The sequence below is a fragment of the Bombus affinis genome, chromosome 5 (genome assembly GCF_024516045.1).
Source record: "Bombus affinis isolate iyBomAffi1 chromosome 5, iyBomAffi1.2, whole genome shotgun sequence".
NCBI classification, from domain to species: domain Eukaryota; kingdom Metazoa; phylum Arthropoda; class Insecta; order Hymenoptera; family Apidae; genus Bombus; species Bombus affinis.
In genome coordinates this window covers 7937387-7954171 of record NC_066348.1, presented here as the reverse complement: position 1 = coordinate 7954171, position 16785 = coordinate 7937387, and the positions used below count along the sequence as shown (strand labels likewise).

The window sequence follows — 16785 nt, the reverse complement described above, 5'->3', positions numbered from 1 at the left end:
TGGATCGGAACGGAGGAGGTTCTGCGCCAAAACCAGGTTGAAAAACAAAAACTGCGAACGACGAAATTGCCATGAAAAGGAATTACGACGCTTCCTCCGCTTTGCTAAGATCTCGCCGCCATCGTAACTTACCACTTTGATGCAAAACTTATGAGAATCTTGTGCCGTGAATTTCCAAATTTCTCCTCTTCCTATTTCTTTTTTCTTACTTTGTCGGATAAAATATGCAGAGTGGAGGAACGGGTTATGTTTCATGCGGTAAGGTTGTTCTTTCAATTTTCCAAAAGGTTTTCTTGCATGGAAACTAGGAGGAAGAATATTAATAGGAAATTTTGAAATGGATGAAAGTAAAATGAGACGTTCTCGGTCAGACGTGATTGAGGTATATGGTCTGATTAGAGTGAGTTTAATTAGAGGATTGCTTGAGGAGATTTTCGAAAGTGGTTTGCTTCCTGAGATGTTGTATACTAATTACGTTGATTGTGAAATTTACCTACATTACCTAATATTAATTAATCAAGTAGTGAGTGAAGCCTAAGTAATGAAGTTGCGAGCCTTATGAAAAATGCATGGCGTCAGTTGAGCTCTTAAAAAGCTATACAAAGTGGCATTATGAACAAGTATTATATTTCGGAATACTTTATTATTTATTATATTTCTTAAAATATAAAGTATAATAAAATATTATTTTTATTACTGTACATTAATGTGTACTAATAAATTATGAAAAAGTATATCAACGTATCAAGACCTTAAATACCAATCTCATTTAAAAATTTCGCAAAACAATTTCCTTCCCCAAGATTCTTTTCTGAACTGTTATTGTAAAGCAATAACTATATCAAAAAGCATATATAAAAAGTATCAGTTTGAATCATAAAAAATAGCAGAACATTCTTTTTCCTAAACATTCTCTTCCAAAACAAGTTTCCTATTTCAGGAACTACAGTATCTACTTCTACTCGGCAACGAAGTCACAATACACTGACCACAATAAAGAAAATCCAATGACATATTTCCGTTTCTATTCTGTGGCAACCATGGTGGAACAAAGAAAAACACTCGTCCCGATTGAAGCTTCTGGTTGATATATGTGCCGGTTCCACGGGAGATTTGTCAAAAATCGATCGTGGACGAGAGACAAACACGCATCTCTTCGAACGAATAGCAAAATGTCGAGGGATTTTAAAAGAGTCCGACGATTTAACTGTCCCGGAAAGTAGATCGAGACGTTGTTGCCGATCCGTGAAACGATATCAGGAATCGCGCCGCTTCCTGTAATAATTGTTTTCCGAAGAAAAACGCGAGTCCGAGTAATTTTCTTCGATAGAGAACAAACAGCGGTTTTTTTAACTGTGGTTCGAGTTTCATTTTTATGATTGTGCGGCTTAGTGGCACTTTTGTACTGAGAGTTTCGATGTGTTTTCACTGCAGTTAAAATAGTATTGATCCCAGTAAAACGACTGACGAAATTTCTCAGTGAAGATTTGTAGTTTGATAAAATAAACGTAGAAGGAAATTAATGGAATGTACTGTTGCATTGTTGTCGAAAACTTAAACGATGTACGAAGAACAGCTTATTAAGAGATTATTGTCTTATCAAGTTGCATCGTCTGAAAATGTCCAATGGAGATAGAAGTGGAATTGTTTATTTAAATACTCTGTATACAATAATTATAAGTTTGCAAATCAATTTGACATTTTATTAAACTGAATATAAAATGACCATCATAAAATGGAGTGTTCAGAAAGAACTATAAAAGAATGCGATTAATTAGAAGTTAGAGAAAGAGCGAGAAACAGTACAAGTAGTAAAGGTTCGTCTATGATCAGACATCTCATTCAGCACGTCGCAATCAATATATTTTTTGATACTAATTAGAAAGAAAGCGAGAAGTAGAGTAAGTAGTAATAGTCTACCTGTGGTCAGACAATATCTTGCACTCGATACAGTGATCAATATCTCATAGTATATCGTATACGCAGTTATTTAATACGAACATCAATGAAACAATTATTTGAAAATTATCGAATTATTTATTTTGTAATTATTCAAAAGTTACAAAATTAATAAAGAGTCACACTTGGGAAATTAGTAAAAATTCGAATGGTTTAACTATTCTATTTCTATCGTTAATTAACATAACAATATCGTATATATTCTTCTCAACTTTTATCTTTTCTTTCTTTTTCTATTATGCAATATTTCTTTTATGCTATCAAATTTAAATTCTGAAAAAATATTTTAACATAACACCATCAGGCACTACTATATTCCACATAAACCCATTTATACACACAATATATCTTCAGTAATATCCACTAACATAAATTTCGCCCTTGATAAATTCTAACTACCTAAATCATCTTTAACATCTGCCTCCAAAATTACCATTCAACCTGTCCCGTTAACATTATATCGTCAACAAGAAAAGAGAAAAAGAAAAGAAAAAAGAAAAAAAAACGAACGAACCAGCTTATCGAAAACAATAGAAATAAAACAAGTGGGAAAAGCTTCGATATCGGTAAATCGAGCGAAAAATCGGGAAATTTCGTATCGCCACGGATATTTCGGTTGGGATTGCGTGCACGCGGGTCATCTGCATAATACGAAGCGAACGTGGCGATGCCTGCAACTGATTCGAAATCGATTCTTTCACAGAGGGTGAAAGAGGGTTGACCATGCAAATACAATTGGAAAGGGTCGGTTTGTCCAATCGCAAGTGTCCACCGTGTTTAACCGTAACGCGAATTCGTTCGAAAACTATGAGTGGGTCGCGCGTCGTGGTCAGCTTCGAAGCTTGTAAATGACACGACAAATTAACACGAGTCAACGTGGCCGTGCGCGAATTTCATCGTTTCAGCAAAATCGTAACTGTACCGTGAACCTTTCTCTCCGTCTCTTCGCAGTTTCGTTCATTTCATCAATTTGATTTTTCCCACCTTTTCCTTGTGAAACACACGTGCGGTCCGGTTGACACTCGCGACTGTCAACTTGTTGAATTGTTTCCCTTTTTCACGCGCCTCTGCCAGCTGACAGGCCACTTGCGAAATTCCTGCGATATTTTTCATTAAAACGTATGCGATTTCGTTGTTCACTGTGACAGCGACGATAAAAATTCCGATAGAATTTTACTGTTATTCTTTTGGATTATATGGAGAACGATACGTAGAATTTTTACACCTTTCGTCACAGTAGATATATTGCATTGGGAAGCGCGAATATATTTTTATTTATACTGCGTTTCGTAATTGTTGGAATTTACGCGACTGTCGAAGTCGATACACGTTGCTTGACTAATTTAATTTTATGACCCGTATCGTTTCCTCGTGGCTTTCCTCGAAATTCCTCGTAACGAATCACCGATATGTCTTAGGAAAATGTGAATAATAGCAGGAAAATCGTTTAGACAGTTTACAGTGGAGAACAATAAAAAAATCAAAATTGATATTTGTATGTATAAGTGCGAGTAAATTTTGTATTAAATTTTGTCTGTACCGAACACTTTAGTAACAGCCATATATTTTACGATATATATCATATTACACATTTATTGTTTTTAATAATTATAATTCAGTTTCGAAAATTATGATACTTTCTTAATTTTAGCTCTTTAAACTTCCTTTTGTCTGCCACACTGTATACAATGCTGGATCATCTTACTCTAGTACGAACAAAGGCCTATAAAGTTAAACGATTTAAAAACTCTGAGATGTTTCCACTTGTTTTGTATACGAGGAAGTACTGTTTCATTTAACGCGTTTTGCATTTTATTCGATTTCTCGGGGGCATCTTTCAGCGAGATTGCGCAAGTTCTCTCGTAAAGTCGGTATAAGAACGACTCTATCCACTCGGTCCTCTTGGTAAACTTGCTCATAATCTCAGAATGCTTCTGTTTTCGTTCTCACGGCGCGACGTTGCTTGCCAGGACACCGGCCTAATCCGTTTCCGTCAAGTTTCGCGACTACGTTCAATATTCAACAGCAGGTGAATGCCGAGAGAGGAAGAAAAAGGGAGGACCAGAGAGACTTTTTCAACGCGTCAGATTGAGAATCGTCGTATGTATGTGACGAGAGGACACCGTATTTCAACTTTGGAAATGTCCTTTCCATATAGTGTCATGAAAGTTGCTCGAAACATGAATTCAGCATTTTCAAAAGATGAGAAATCTCTTCTGTTTCGCTTAAACAATTTTATAGTATACGTTATCCTCACAGCAATTGTAAATACAAACTTTCGTTCTAACTTCGTTCCAGGATTATCTCAGTTTTAGAAATGCTGAATCTTACAAACTTTGAACAACGAAACCAGTTAATCGTGCTCGATCCCGCTACATTTTAGCAAACAAACAGGATTCGTAATGTTTCGTGAGAAACTGCACGGTAAAATTGGAACGAAAAAGCATGCGTAACAACAAGACATTTTTCATGTTTCGCCCGCTAACCGAATATATTCTTCAACGCTGGGAAAAGATCATTGGGTGGAAGATGATCGAAAGCACGTAGCAGTAGTCGATGTATATCTATAGAGTTATGTGGAATATCGTGGGCATGCAGTGGAGGACATATAACGTAGAAAATGTTAAAAATTGATACGCTATGTATGTTAGTAACCTTTATGCTACACATATTTCACATATCGATAAAAATCATCCACAGTATGTTTCGTTGTACGTATATTACGCTTATTCCCTGCTCTTAACAAGTATAGATCCACGTTAAAAAATCATGGTGTCCCCTTATGTTTCTTATTTTACAAACTTCTTCTAAACTTTTGCCCCATATTTTGATAAAACAACGTGCGTTAAAAATTTTATTTCACAAGACTACATGTCACGCGCGCTAACCTCATATTTATTCATAGTCGATGAAAGCAATTCTTTTTTCATAGCCAACAGGAAGAATTCATTTTTTAGAAAGGTGTACTCACCACCGTGATAGGAACTGCCTCGATGAGGAGTGTAGATACCGTTCCTGGGCTCGGGACAGTGGCTCGGTGTGTAATACTGCATTGGATGATGCACGTAATTGTTCGGGGTGCTCGGCACGTGTACCGGATGGCAGTGCATACATCTTCGCGGTGTCTCCGGCACGCCCTGGATAAAAGAAACATGTCTGCAATGCATCGAGAAAGGCAATAGCGATCGAGCACGCGAGAACCAATGATAAATCGCGACGATCGACGACGTAGTCTGAAAATTAAACGTCGCTAGATATCCGCCGACAGGGTGAAAGTGTCGCTGGCCGAATACCAATTAGGAGATGAACGCCCCACGTAATTCTCGCAAGCTGATCGACGACGCCTACCTTCTACATTTACCTGTAAAATGCGCGATCCGATGAATATCGATTTCTACGTCGATAATAGAATCAATCTATCGTATTAGAATAGAATCTTTATGATTTTCTTTTGTATGAGTGGATAAGATGATGGATAAGACGTTAGAAATTACGCGACATAGGCTAATTAGCTTCTTAACGGAAACGTAGTATAAATATTCTTTTTTTTTTTTAGATTAGAGGAGACATTTAAAAAGTAAATTGACGAATTTTATTTTTTATAGATTTGTTAATTTTACTGGAGGAGTGCGTGATTAGTATTGAACTTTTGGGGAAACAAACAACGTACTTCGATAAATATTTATCAAGAAGATGACCTAAGTGATAACGAATTTTAATGTGAATTTAAAAAAATGTGATCGTTAGATTATCCTCTTTTCTGTGACTTTAAAACATCAAAGATCAAACTCTATCATTCGTTTCCATTTAACAATTAATCTTTCATCCCTAACTTGTATAATCCCTGTGCCTCAGAATTTGGTTAAATTAGCTACCACCCTGTCAATCTTTTTAAAATTTGCACTTGTTACTCGATGAAATACTAATCAGTCGATAACCAATTTCGATAAACAAAAAACTGTCTTTGGCACATCCTCACACCTATCCTTCATCTTCCCCTTTACCATTCTGTCAATCGTCCTAAAATATCCACCTATTGTTACAGATTAACTACTAATAAAAAAAACAGTCAGCTACCGAAAAACGTTTTTTTTTTTTTCAAAGAAACGCGTTTTCAACAAACAAGAAATAGTCTTTGGTACATTCCCGCGTCCATCTTTCATTATTCACCAACTTGAAAATCTTCTGAACATTTCCACGATTATTACAGATTCTACATCGAAATGCCAATTGCTCAACTAAAAAACGATGTTCCTTCGACAAGTAAAACAAAAGACAGTAAAACCGATAGCTGAAAAGGGGGCGGAGCTTGCAAAACGGTCCACTAAAACTTTAATGTCGGACTTAATCCACGAATTCGCTTATAACCTAACGCGTTCTCCGGATACGATCACCCTAACGATGATAATCCAACGACACGAAAACGACGGGATTTTTCTGTTTTTTTTTTTAAATACCTGCATAGAATGCTGGGATCGGAGCGATCTTATCGAGCCAGCTGGGTGAAGGGAGGGCACGCTACCACCGAAGTTCATCGCGGAATTTCTATAGCCGCCCGGGGTGGACCAACCTCCGCGCACGCTGGCCGAAGTCCACCCCATAGCGCTGCCGCAATCGTCCACCAGCATTTTCACAGCGAACCGGGCATCTCACTGATCCTCTTTCGTCGACTCGACGACCTGCGATTCCCTGGATTTCACTCGTCGTCTTGATGCTCTATCGGCGGAAGCTTGCGTAGTTCTAAAACTATTCTTCGAAATGATTGTCCTCGATATTATTCTTCAAGGTAATTCCTATTTGCCCGTGATTGTCGTTAATCTGAGGGACGCTGGTGATCGACCACGTGGAGATTGAGATTGAAATTGAGATTGGTCGAAGAACGACAGTGGTACGGTGGCTATTCGCGAAACTCATCTTTCGTTGCTGAGGATTCAATCGTCTCGATTCAGGCGTGGATCTGCAAGCAGAAAATATGAAACGTAGGTGAAATAGAGAATTGGCGAGCGTTGGCTGTCGATTAGAACTGTAATTAAGCGGATGGGAATGGCGAGAGAGGTAGCAGAGGTGAAATGGGACGCGGATTAAAACTGTACTTTACTCGATGAGGATTCCAACGGAACGATGCGGGATAAGAATTTTACCATGTTCGATTTCTTTTTCTATATATCGTTGAGCTTTTCCTGGTACGTTAAAGATATCCTATAGGATATCTAAGATATAGAATAGAATATTCAAGATTCGCGTATATTATTTTTCTCATATACGGTTTACTCCTCTATGGTTTCACGAAATCACCAAATTATGTTACACATTATGGTAGGAATAAGGGGGCTATTTAAGGTTCACTTTCTTTTGTAGAATATTAAGGAGAAGTGTGTATTAGGGATGAAGTAATTTTATGACATGATTCGAATGACGTTATATATTACGGCAGAGATATACATAGACAATGTTTAAGATTCTCTTTTCTTGTAGAACGTTATACCACATTTTTCAATTTGACTTGAGAGAAGATCTTAGATGATCTGAGTTTGTTTAAAATAATAAAACAGTCTTGACCAACACGGAAGAACAGAGTTTACGCTGACAAGAAAGAAGCTGAAGCTATTAAACGCCAGCTAAGATGAATTACCAAGTGTCCAAGCGAGCGGAACAACTTTACTAAAAGCACGGAACGCACTTCTCCGCCTCAATATCACCGCGATTTATGTCGTCATAATAAGAATTAATCCGCAATTAATTCCGTGTCCCGTGCAAATAATCTCAACCGCTGGACAATAATTTTTACCTTTTCCCTCCATCATAAAGAATGTAAGATGCGATGTTTTCGAAATAACATTGTTTACCAATCGTTTTGAACGGTAAATTTTCGATAAACTCCATGAAGAAATGTCGGATGTCATTTACTATATCTACGACCGACCAGTCGTCTATACTATATCTAGGGACCAGTCGTCAGTTGAATGCTGCTGATGCATTCAACCGTCCTCTTAAGTAGGGCCATGATGCAAATGGGTTAAAAAATTTAATCCGCTTCATATGCATAAATAAGCGGACCGACGATATGAATCCGGTTAGACCTGTCTGCTCAGGGCGCGGTAATTTATTGCGAAATCGTTGCATACTTATCCAGCCAAGCCAAACTATCACCAATATTTAAATTGTTTTTTTACCAATAGGTACAAAAATTTACTTCAGGTTTTTTATAAAAATCAGTGACATATTAACCGGTCATTCGCTGGATATTCAAAAAGCGAACGAGGTTCATGAAAAGAAGAGATTGGATATGTTTACGTGTTGATACGTTTATGGTAGGTAAATTGAAAACTTTGAATATTGATATCCTAGGCGAATATAAAAATTACGGTGACAGAATTTTTTTAACAAGTTGAGTTGATTTTTTTATGGGAAACTATAACATACATGTATTGAACGTGAAATATTTCGTTTATTTATATGGAACGTAAAATATAATAATATATATTATTACAGCGTGAGACAAGTTATATTTAAGGCAATCGTTAATAAATAATGTTTAGACACAGAATGTCAACGCAGTCCCTTTGATTCTTTTCAGCAGTTTAGGACGATGGATGAAACTATCGGTAGAAACACCGACTTTTCTTTGTAAAATTCTGTCATGAATTTGTAAAAAAAAAAAAAACACGATTCTTCATACAGAATTTTCGTAAACTATAAGAAGATAAAAATTGAAAGTAATTACCATATCAAATTCTCGGAATAGTTATTTAGAATCGACTCTTGTTCCGGTTTTATAACAATAGAGACCTCAAGTTTCAATGAAAACGATTCATTATATGTTCTCATTATTTATTTTTATTTTATAGCTATTGAATGACAATTAAGATATAATATTCGAGCCGAACAGTTCAATAAGTTCCAAAGTTTTTGATCGAAATTCGAATTTCACAAGTCCTGGATGCTTCTTTTCGATGCAAATATAATTCAATAAACGTAGCGCGATTTATTATACATCGATATGTGTACGCAATGAATCACGTTCGTACGAAAGTTTAAGTTACATACTTCGAGTTTTTCCATTAACTCGCTGCGAATTCGCACGCAAATGGAAGGTTCATCCCAACAGATATAACAGGATTTTACAGGGAAATTTGGTCTTTGCCGATACTTTTCCTCGTTAGCATACACAAAATACGTACTTTAACATAAATGATGTTCGCTTACGAATACGAAAACAAAGTTATCCGATTATCCGACCAACGTATACCACGAATAGTTGGAATAATTAAGGTTCTATAGTAGTTGGAAACAATATCGTTGTAATACACACGAGAGTTAGCCATTTCGTATTATTTCACGAAAGTTTCTTTATCGATCCATGCTTTTTCCAGGCCGAAAATTTACGACTTCCGACGTTGATCCGATGACCGGCCGTTTCGTAAACTCGATACTCGCGCGGTTTCACGGTCGCGACTGTGTGCGCAACTTCCGCAATAAGAAGGACCATACCGGAAACAAATGGCGGATTTGTATGCGCCGCCAGCTCTACAACCTATATATTTCAATTTTACCGGCGCTACGTTGCGGAGGAACCTCGTTGCGGAATGCAAAAGCATGCCGGGGCCGTAAATCTTTTTACAAAACGCTTTTTAATCGAAACACTTTGCGCAAACCCGTCAGCCTCGCCCGTGCCGGAAGTTAGCTTTCCGGCGGTAAGAATTGTTGGGACCAAGTTTTTAAACGCGGCACGTGATCGGGCAGAAATTTAGCACGAATTTGTTATTAACAGACTGTAGATTTTTACGCAACATGCATCTAATATGCAGATATTGGGTTTTCCGGAAAGTGTCTTTCTTTTAGAAACACGTCTTTTACAACAACGCATCTTTATACAAACATGAAACCTAATCTGTCGAACGTTGTGATCTTTAGTTTGATAGAACAAAATAGATTATACGTAATTCGATAAAATAATATAAAATGGAAAATTTTAGATAGCGAGGATTAGATAGGATATTCTAATTAAGAATTATACTTACGATCATGAAATATTTTTATCAAACTGTATAAATAATTTCTCTAGCTAAATATTAGGTTGTCCGAAAAGTTTCTTATGTTTCATAAGGTGATAATAGATGAACTACAATTTCTGTTTTATATTATTTTATTGAATTAGGTATGATCCATTTCGTTCTATTTCTATTATTACGTTCAATAAAGTAATATAATTCAATAAACTAATATAAAACAAAAAATATCGTGCGTCCATTATTTCCTTATAAAACGAAAGAAACTTTTCGGACGACCTAACATAAGTAAAATGTTCCTAAAATATTTCTTATGATATTTAGTACATAATTTAGTTATGTTTACAGAGATATAAAAATGTATGAAAGTCTACGGTTTAATCTTTGCTAGACGTCTGATCGGATATCGAAAGTTGTTTAATTTATTCTCTGAGTTGCAGGTATTGTATTTGCAGATATTTATGCAAATTTATTATAATGTATTACAATTATTAATATATTAAGAATTTGTTTTACTCCTTAGATAAATTATTTCGAACGGTTTATTTATACACATCCCTTATGATAATATATGAACAATCGTAGCCTGGTTAGAAAAATGTAACTTTGTGACATTGAAATTTATGTTTCGTATTTATTATTATACACTTGGTGTGTAAATTATTGAAATATGTTCGATTCATTCTTTGTGTTAAAAATATTACAAGAGCATGTTTCCTAAGGTCATATTAAGTTAATTTTATTTAGACAATTTGTTAGTTAATCTTATTCTGAGATTCACGTGGCAACTACATAATTAATAAGAATTAATAATAATAATAAATTGATACATCCAAGTTAAAGTAAATGTGCGAGCAAAGAAACATGTTACTTTCTCCTATCATAAAAAGTCCTGCTTGTGAGAGTCAGATTGATTAAACGTTAATCCTGTTACGTCTTTGGCTTGTTTTCAACTCAATCATGTTTTTATGTTGTAAGAAAGTTTCTTAAGTCCGAGGGAAATATAAAAGAGCCATTGTATACACGTTTTCTCGTTTTAATTTTATGTTAAAGTTTCGCTTGAAACGATAAAAGTCTTGTTGGTTGCTGAAACGCGAGAAAGATTGGACGATAAAAATTCGAAGGAAGGGGAAATTGTCTCAGAAAATCCTTCTGTCGCGAATGATGATTAAACTTGTTATTCATAAATCTTTCCGTCACAAGTTAGTTAAATATAAATTTAATTTAAGAAAACATCTCCGACACGCGGGGGAAAGCTCAGACGTTCGAATCTCATTTCTCATTTCAAGAAGATTTTCACTCGTAGATCAAAGCTCGGAAAATTCCCTGTAATGTACGTCTTCTTAAATTTACATTTCAATTCCCATCCAGAAATCTTTGATTAAAATTCGAGTTTGCATTTCGTAAAAGAGTTTCCAAAGTTAATATCAAAACCTACATCCGTGTTGATTAAACTTTTCTTTCTGAATGCCACCTTTACATCATTCATATCAGATCTTCACAAAACGAAATGATCAAAATCTCAATGGTACTTCCAATGAAAACATTTTAATTGTTAAAATATGTTAATTGTTGAAGTATAATTTTTCGAAAGGTAAATTAACATTACAACCTTTGCAAACTTTTACTACGTCGAATCGAAAAGTTCATAGCTTTATTTAAAAAAAAAAAAAAAGATACATTCGAATTCGACGTTGAATCGAGTTAATATAAAGCGACAAAGAAATGAAAACAATCAACGAAAGTTTGCTCATCACGTTATTTTCCTATGATTTTCACACGTAACCTGCTAATAAATAACAAACTTCTTCTTGCAAGAGCGGAATATCCAGAGCACGCACGTCTCTTAAAAAGTTGCGCTTAGTGATTCCACATTTGCATATTCTCCATGGAAGCATCGTTCTGTAACGCGACACTTATGTCTTTCCCACGAGAAATCCCTTCTAATCCCTCCTCCACTCATATCCTCCGGCTGAAGCTTTCCTCCGCAAGGCAAACAATCCCTGTTCCATACAAATCATCATTTACATTCCTTTCTTCGAGAGAAAGACCATCTTTTTTCCCCACTAACAAAAAACCAAGCACATCGCACATTTTCCCAAGATCGTCCTTTTTCTCGAAGAAAACTGCGTTAACAATGTGAGGCTTGCGAATGTTTCGCCTGGCGTGACAAAACCTTGTAACGTAGCTCACATCTCACCGAACCATTTCGCTACGTACACCTGCCTGGTGAAATAAATTTCTCGAAATAAATTTGTAAGAAAATGTGAAAACATATCGTTGAATATTAAAAAAGAATATTGAAACGAAATTTCAGTTGCTGTCCGATGGACACGTGAACTGCTATAAAATATGCTACGGTACGACATTTCATTTTTGTCGCATCTCATATCGTGCTCGCGTATTTCTTCTTCAGCGATGTTATCTAAATCATTCACGTCGTTGATAATTGTTTAATTCATTAAGTTAATCGTATTTTAATCGGTCTAAGAAATTCAGTAAGACGCGTGTCATCGACCCACATCGTGGCAGTCGACCTGTTAAACGGAAACCACTGAATGTTAACGCGAGTCTCTATTAAATGGACAAACAAGAAATTATAGATAGCGATAGAGAATCAATGAATTTCTATTCAGATTGTACACGCATGTAGAAACCGGTAGAAGGTTTTGATAACTTTCTAACGCTTTTTCATGTTTCTTTCATTTCTCCCGCGATTAAACTGTAACTGATTTATCGTTGCAATTTTATTTATTTATTTTATCTTTAGATCTAAACATAGCCTGCAATATAGCATTGTCAAATCTTTACTTTTAGAGCGACTCACTTTTGAAAATAGTAAGTTTACACGAACCACTCGAAGGTTACACGAAATGTAATTGCTGTCGAGGATTGATTGACAAGCATTTCAAAATTGATTCGATGTAGGTACGAGAGCTGAGAGAAGCCAGACAAAAATAGTAACTTTCACGTAAACTCTAACGAAATCTACTTTGTACTGTACATCCGACGATTCACAATGAGTAAAACCATCCTAATGAACAGGTAATCCACTCTCATAGTTTAATATTTAAGGTAACAATTTCACCCAAAAGCAGTTCGTAACCGGTTAAATATTTCACCACCTAAATTCATAATGGTATAGTATAGTGTAGGATCCTTACTACAATTAGTTTCTTTACAACAAATGGATTCAACAGATGTTGATTAAACAGGAAACGATGCTTGTTTAACGTGAACTAATCCAATGCTCTCTCTCTCTCACGCGGACCACACTCTCTCGACAACTTAATTCGCACTCTCTGACTTCTCAACTAACACTGACTGTTAGTTCGTCTTTTCCCTTAACATCTCTTGCTTAGCACCTCTATGTCTTTTGTCTTACCCCACCACGCACGTGTTCCATAACCGCTGGTGGCCAGGGTCACATAGGCCTTTTCTACGAAACTATTCGGTTGAAGGACCGACGATACATTGTTGGGCCTGTCGGCACTTTGGCTTTCTCGCGACATTGTTTATGTCCACGATACTACAGTAGTAAATATGCCAAATAAACATCATTTACACTATAGAACCAATTTTAACCAATCTACACATCCCACAGGATCACGAACAACCCTAAGTAGCTTATTTTTCACATTTTCTTCCAGCACAGTCCACATTTCCTCAGACGTAACTCTGACAATAGAAACCCGAGAGAATCATAAAATATACCCATAAAGTTTATACCACAGAGCATCAAACAGCTGCGGCATTCATTTCGACGAGCCAGCGTACACCGCTACCGGTGTTCATTACTCCTATAGCAACCGGAAGTCGGGTATTAGAGTGGTCCAGAGACCAGCTAGAAAGAGGTAAGTTGACACAGGCTTGGGACTTGGGATCGTGGAACGTGGATGGGCAGTCGTAGGGCCGGATAATCCGACTAGATTGAATCCATCGTTGTCGAACGTGTCACGAAGCTTGTGCAATCGTCTGTGCGCGCCATTTTAACCGTTAAAGTACCGACGTTGCACCGATGCTTATTTTAGTCGCAACTATTGTAACACTTTGTCTGCCACGCCGAAATCACGTGTTTCGCTCAGGACGCCACGGGAGTATTTTTATTATTCAAAGCATATAATGGTAAAATAATAATAAATTGATGATGTAAGACAACATTCTTTCTCAATGGACCGTTTATCTTATTGGTGGTCACGAGTGACCACCGTGGCACCTTGGTAACAGCTGATAGCGACATATTATAACAAGGCTTTGTCTATTTCAACAAACCATTCACAGTCGTTATTTCGCCGTAAGCAAAACGTGCAGAATATATTGTTGAAACGTGTAGAAGATATTAGTAAACAGTATTTGCTCATTCTATATATAATAGCAAGGTATGTTCACGCTTCTAACTTCAATTATATGATTATAAAGCATCATTTACGATTATTTTCTAAGCTGTGTTTATAATAATATTCGTAGATTACCCCTCAGAGATATGGATGCAAACACAGTGCACCGTTAGATGCAAGATTTGTTCTCATTTTTTTTTTTATCGATGTTCTAATAAAAATGTTTAATTGTTCAATGGGGCACTTTTTATTTCAAAGTATCTTCTATTTATCGGTCATATTCAAAATGCCCTAATTGTCAATTTTCATACAATTTTTACAAGAACAGGAAGTTCAAGCGCTCCTGTTACCAATGATCATCGTGGCGTCACAGGAGAAACTGTGGTCCTCGAATTTCTTATGTTGGATCGTCGAGTAGGTCTTCGGTCTTTTCTTCCACCAATTACGAACTTTATTCCAACACCTTGCGATGATACAATTAAACGAAACGTCCGGTATTCTGTTCGATAATCTCCTGTCAGTTAGTGTGTAGCGTTTAGCGTGTGTAAAATTGTTTCCGTACAGAAACGTGACTGCTGAAGGGTTTAAGTCTTATCCGACGAGCCAATATTTTAATCTCACTTTCGCTTTAGTCGGTTAAGAAGCTTACAAGGATCCGGGAAAATTTTTAGCATAAAGTTGAACCGAGAAATCGCATACATCGATTACGATATTTGTTTACTTTCGATAGAGATTGATTTTAACGACAGAGAAATGCAATGCAGATAAAAATGGCCCAAAGTTGAGAGGAAATTCATGATTGAATTTTGAGATGTTGAAGCTTAGCTCGTCCAAGTAATCCTGCTTTGCCATAAATGAGAATCTTCTGTTGCAAATAACCAGTTCAACGTTAGTATCTTTGGCCCTTTTTGATAACAAAATACACAACGTGTATAATAGAAAAAAAAAAAAAGAAAAAGAAAGCTTGTAAAATAAGAAGCACAAAAAAAGCTTTAATCCAACAAAGCGGATTTCTATTTAATAAGACCAATGAATAAATATAAAATTGGATTGGTCATTAAACTCGTTTGTCCTTCGCTAACATATGCACTCCGTGAAATGTTAGAAAAGTTATTTGACGAATTTCTTTATTCATTCTTTCTGATAGAACAGACATAAGTTACTTCTCGATTACACAGATTTTATCACATTTATTTAACGAAATGTAAACAAATTTATGCCATAATCTGATATATACCATTATCAATAAAAAAATTATTAAAATTCATAATGTATCAATACTCAGCTTTCACTTATGCGCCATTGGGTACCAACTTTACTTTTAGACAACAATTTTAGCATTTGGCCATCGAAGGATAACTCCTTGTGTAGAAGTTGGCCATATCCGATTCTACAAGGAAACTTTCTTCGGAGGCGTGCGCCGACTGCTGAACGTCGAACAAGATACGTTTTATCGTTACTAACCAACCTCTTGGTGACCTTCCATTGGGGATGAAGGTAGAGGCGAGTGTCAGGCAGGAAGTTGAAGCGAAGCTACGTGCCTCGAACAGCTTCAAACAGCTTCCAGCAACAACCCATGCTTCCGTTGGTCACGCGTTGCCACGCTTCGTGGGGAGACGCTTCTCGCGTGATTGTTTTGCAAATCGTTGCAAATGTCGATCGTGGTGGTGGTTGTCCGAGCGGAAATTGCAAGAACGTTGACTAAAGCTGCGAGTTTGAAAGCGTTGCTACTGGACATTTTTTACGGTGTTGTTGTCTGAGAGCATAAATTTGGCAAGTTGATGATTGCGCTTCTCGAAAGGTTTTCTTTGAAAGCGTTTGGGAGTGAGAATTTGGAAAATTCAGGGATGAGAGATTTTTGTGCGGCTACTTTGTGAGGATTGCTACGTTAGAAAACCGACAAATCGCGTAGATCACTCGTTCAATTGTGAAATACAATAAATATCAAAAATTCTATACATAGATTGTTCATTGTCCTCGCAAACATTCTCGGTGTTCTTTTTCTTGCAGAAGCAAATCTGGAGGAGCAATTTTTTTTTAATGTTATTCCAAGCAAAATTCATAGCAATTCTTGTCCGGAGAAAATCTTTTCCTATATATCGATCTTCGAAAAATTGCGCTGTTAAATGAGAGAAGTTTTATTAGAAATCCCTTGTGAAAATTGCTACATCAGAAGATCGAACGTGCAGATTATTTATTTCGTTTGCGAAACGTACAACACAAATTTCGTATTTATTTGTTCAATATCCGACACCGTAAAATACATGTTTTATTAAAAGGAATAATAAATCTCGTTCGTACTATTCGACTTACAAAATCCTAGATGAAAAGTTCTTTTAGAAATTACAAAAATTACCAAGTTTAGAACACCGTTAGAAGGTCGTATACGTAGGTTACTTATTTCACGTTTGTAAAGGATGTATATGATAAAAATTTCGTATCGTCTTATTCAATATCCGAGTATGCGAAATACATTCATC

The 16785-nt window shown here is 36.3% G+C and overlaps 1 protein-coding gene across 9 annotated transcripts in view; it reads right to left on the bottom strand.

The window, feature by feature from the left end:
* Positions 1–16785, bottom strand: part of LOC126916525 (monocarboxylate transporter 10-like) — a 335858-nt gene that overhangs the window by 97657 nt on the left and 221416 nt on the right. For 8 of the 9 annotated variants that reach the window (XM_050722383.1, XM_050722387.1, XM_050722386.1 and 5 more), the window contains 2 exons: positions 6417–6916; positions 4931–5096 (listed from right to left, as the gene is read on the bottom strand). In XM_050722383.1, the coding sequence (XP_050578340.1) occupies positions 4931–5096; positions 6417–6587 (337 nt within the window). In that variant the 5' untranslated portion in view covers positions 6588–6916. Of the gene's footprint in view, positions 1–4930; positions 5097–6416; positions 6917–13132; positions 13244–16785 lie in introns of those variants that run through there. The other variant, XM_050722391.1, reaches the window with a different exon arrangement.